Source organism: Quercus lobata, chromosome 2 (genome assembly GCF_001633185.2).
Source record: "Quercus lobata isolate SW786 chromosome 2, ValleyOak3.0 Primary Assembly, whole genome shotgun sequence".
Classification (NCBI taxonomy): domain Eukaryota; kingdom Viridiplantae; phylum Streptophyta; class Magnoliopsida; order Fagales; family Fagaceae; genus Quercus; species Quercus lobata.
This window is the reverse complement of record NC_044905.1, coordinates 21,621,053-21,625,593: the sequence shown is the minus strand read 5'-3', so window position 1 is coordinate 21,625,593 and position 4,541 is coordinate 21,621,053. Positions and strand designations below refer to the sequence as shown.

The 4,541-nt window shown below is 35.3% G+C and overlaps 1 protein-coding gene across 1 annotated transcript; it reads left to right on the top strand.

Annotated features, from left to right (window-relative positions):
* Positions 1–2,347: 2,347 nt before the first annotated feature.
* LOC115961087 (glycosyltransferase BC10) lies at positions 2,348–3,364 on the top strand. Its single transcript, XM_031080132.1, is given in 1 exon segment — positions 2,348–3,364. A coding segment is annotated over 1 exon segment (1,017 nt).
* The last annotated feature ends 1,177 nt before the right edge of the window (positions 3,365–4,541 follow it).

Sequence of the window (4,541 nt, the reverse complement as noted above, 5' to 3'; positions counted from 1 at the left end):
TTATAATAAATACCTATTAATAATTACTATAATTATCAAATTTCATATATAGTCAAAAAAGTAAAAGAAAAATAATAATAATAATAATTTGTTAAACTTTTTTGTGATTTGCATGGATTAATGACTAGTTGATAGCATTCACAATTTCTACATCTCTGATCAGTTTTTGAGCATTTCCATATGATTTTGCAGAAATTCTCTATTTTAGTTTACAAAAAATTTACTTTATAAACTTTACATAACTACTTTAAATACACCCTATATCTCTTTTTTATATTATTTTATACTACCCTATATATAATTTTTTTTCTCTCTCATAGATAATCAATGCAACCCAAATAAGCCCCTAACCACCGTAACCTAGCAAAACACCACCACAACTCACACCTAACAACCCATCACAAAACCCAAATCAATGCCACTGCAGCCAACACACATCAACCTAACAACTCATCGTGCCAACAAACCACTGCTAAAACCACCTTGCCTAAGCTAAGATAAAGTTTGGTTTATTTCAATAAGAACCAATGTGTCTGTTTTATTTCAATGCCAAGGTTGAGATTGAGCAAACTTTTAACGGTCCATGTTCTTCCAAAGCCAATGATCCATAATGAGGGCAAAGAGAGAGTGCAAGAAAGGAGAGAGGAGAAAGAAGAGAATGTCTACTAAATTAAAAATGATTTTTTTTTTAGAAACAATTAAAAATGAATTTAAAATAAAAGAACATTATAACTTTTTAAAGAAAATTTGTAAGAGCAAACACATTAGTCGATGCAAAATTTCTGTCTATTTTGCCAAAAAAACCTACTTTTTCTATTTTATACACCCATTTTTACAAAATACCCATATCAGTTTGTCTATTCTATCATTTATTTTATTTAAATAATCATTTTCCTCACTTTTTTATTATTATTTATCTGAACTCTTTTTCTCTATTCCCCATCTAAAACTCTCTCTCTCCATTCATGGTCACAAGCAACAATCCAAGCATTGATCCACCACAGTTGAAACTTGCTGATCCACAAGCACCAATCCATAGAGATTTGTTCCAGTCGACCCAAACATTCCGATCTCCTCCACAAGTACCAAGACTTGTTCTAGTCGACTTCTAAGCACTAACCCACAGCCACAAGTTCACAAAAATGCTCTCTCTATCTCTATTGGTGTGTTCGTGTGTGGGTGTGTTTGATTTTTAGTTGATTTTGTAGTGCTAGGTCTGTGTGTATGATGGGTCTATGTTGATTTTGTGGTGCTGGATTTGTTGGTGTGTCCGTGTGTGTGGGTGTGTTTGTGTGTATCAAAGGAAGAAGAAGATGACGAGGGAGAGAAGATGCCTGAGTTGATTTTGCAGATGGAGAAGAGAGAGAAAAAAGGAGAGAAATGTGAAATTAATAAAATATTAGCATGCAAAGTTACAGTAACCGTGCGTATATGCAAAGTAACAGTAACCATGCATATATGCACAATTTTGCAAGCACTGATGCGGGTGTTTTTTGGGTTAAAATGTGTAAAATTAACCACTTTTTGTATTTTGCAACTTCTAATGCAATTGCTCTAAAATGTGTAATGCGATGTGGAAGAGGGTTTTTTTTTTTTTTTTTCCTAGGTATGGTGTAACTTAACTCCAATATATATTTTTTTCAGCTAAAAAGAAAAATGCTCTATCATACGGAAAAAATAGTATATGCGTCAAGCGCATGAGACTATTGTATAAGTGAATCCCATACTCAAAACTAGCTTTTTGAAACCTCACAATACATGAGATGAAAGTAATTCCCCATTGTTTATGCATGTGAGGCCCACACATTAGAACCCTTATACTGAAAAGGTATGTCCACCTCATTTGCATATTAGCCACGTGTAAAATTGTCATGATATCCAACAACCCTTTCCAAATGCAACACATCAGTTACCATAAAAAGTAAAAGATGCCAAAACTGGACTAAGATAAGTCACAGATTATAGAAATTTCATCAAACCTCAACCTATAAGTTGAAACTAACAGTTGTGATTAAGTTGTAAGTTTTAAGATTATTGGCCTCAACAACTTCTTCATGGTATTAAAGAACTCCCTTATATTAATAGACAATTAAACACCTTAGGCATTGAGTTGGAACATAATAGGGAAATTACAAATTAGGAATCTAACTTTACTTCTGCCATTGATTTAACATACTAGTACTTATCCCATCAAAAAAAAAAAAAAATACTAGTACTTAAGGAAAATAAAAAATTAAAGCCCTCCACCAAATCTCATTTTCTCTCTCTAAACCAGTCACTCTCTTTCTCACTCCACTAGATTCTTTGAGTCAAAGTCACTCCATTTTCTCTCTAAACAAATAAAATCATGTTGTGCCCCACTCCACTCTCCCTTCTTTGTGCTCTTCTCCTTTACTTACCCCTTGCCATTGTTTTCACCACCATAATCATAAACCCCACTACCACCTATATCAATGAAAACCCACAAATTATTATTCAACCTAGGCCCCATAATAGCACCAAACCCCCCTCTATACCACCAAATGATGACGACGACGAGCCACTCTTCAAGGCTGCCTCACAAGTGAACCCAAAGCCCTCTTCATTTCAACCAAAAAAGCTAGCTTTCATGTTCATAACCAATACACCTTTCCCATTTTCACCACTTTGGGAACTGTATTTTAACCAAACCACCCTTTTCAATATCTATATCCACGCTGACCCAACACGTCGCTATGACCCACCATTCTCAAGTGTCTTCACTAACTGAGTCATACCCTCCAAACCCACCAGTCGATACTCCCCAACTCTCATCTCGGCGACGCGTCGATTACTCGCTCATGCACTTCTCGACGACCCATCAAACTCCATGTTCATCCTCCTTTCCCCATCACGCATACCCATCCACTCCTTCAACTTCACGTACAAAACCTTAATAAATTCTGACAAAAGCTTCATCGAGATTCTCAACAATGAGGTTGGTGCCTATGACAGGTGGGCGGCACGTGGGAACAACACTATGCTTCCGAAGGTGAGGCTGGAGGATTTTCGGATTGGGTCCCAGTTTTGGGTGTTGACACGTAAGCATGCCAGGATCGTTGTGAGTGACCGTAGGCTTTGGTCTAAGTTCAAGCTGCCGTGCGTGTGTATTTACATGTGTTTCCTTGAGGAAAATTACTTTTCTACCCTTCTTAACGTGAGGGACCCACTAGGGTGTGTGCCAGCGACACTCACACATGTGGACTGGAGGGGCAGCGTCTATGGCCACCCTCAGACCTATAAGGCGAGTGAGGTGGGACCACAGTTGATCTTATCATTAAGAAGACAAAGGCCTAGGTATGGTCACGATGGAATGAACGTTTCTGATTTGTCTGTCACAAAATGACATGACCCATTTTTGTTTGAGAGAAAGTTTTCCATTGACTCGATCCAACCGTTGATGAGTATAGCCCATGACGTCATATTCAAAGATTAGAATGATGTTGTTGTTGTTCTATACGGTTTTCAATTTGTGAAGTTTATGAATAATTGAGTAAAAAGATTGGAGGGGGGGACCAAGCAAAATTGAGTGTTAAAAAAAGAGAAAATGGAAAAACCCAATGGATTGTGTTTTGTCTTCACTCCTCTAAAGCATAGACTTTTTGTTCCAATTTCACTCACTAAATGGATTGAGGACATCAACTTTGGCCCATAGTAGCAATAGATAGGATTTTTTCTTTTATAAACACAAATTAATATAGAGAGAGAAAAAATCTATCAAATTTATTTAAAAAAAGAATATAGAGAAAAAAAAAAAAACACTATCTCTTAACTTTTATAAAAAGTTTTGTTCTAAAATTTGTTTTAATTTCAATTAAGTTGAATTAAGTATTAAAAGTTTAATATTTTTCATTTAATTTTATGATTAAATTGTATTTTACACCTTCAAAATTTTGGGTAATTTTGTAGGCTCACAGTCCCAAATTCCACACACGGGTGTTGTCCAAGAATGTGCCTTAGCCAAGTGAGCTAAAGGTCGAGAGTTTGGGAGTTACCACCTAGTTTAAGTCCCCAAAACAATTTTGACCCCAATGTAGAGATCTCAGGAATGAGGTTATGAGTTTAAAGTTAGGGTACAAACTTGGAAAAATATTAAGCACTCAAGCCCATTTGATCCAGTGGGCTAACATCCACCAATGTTGCTAGTCCACTAAAAAAAAAAAAGACTCAAGCAAATATTTTCAAATGTTGCATTAGACAAACAAGGAAACATAATTTGAAATCAACTAACAAATCAAATCAGATTTTATTAAGTGGGAAAGTTTGGCAATCAAATCAAACATTTACTGATATGGACAGATTCTATTTTAAACTTATGTCTAAACATATTCAAATATAATTTATTATGAAAAAGGTCAAAAAAACAAATGTCACACCACCCACATTTTTTAATTAATATTACACCACCCAATATTTTTTAGGACAAAACTTATATACAATATCTTAGGTGCTGTTTCTTAGGTTCCCCTCTTAAAATTTTGTCACGTGGCTACTTAACTTAAAAAATACACTTCTATCCATGA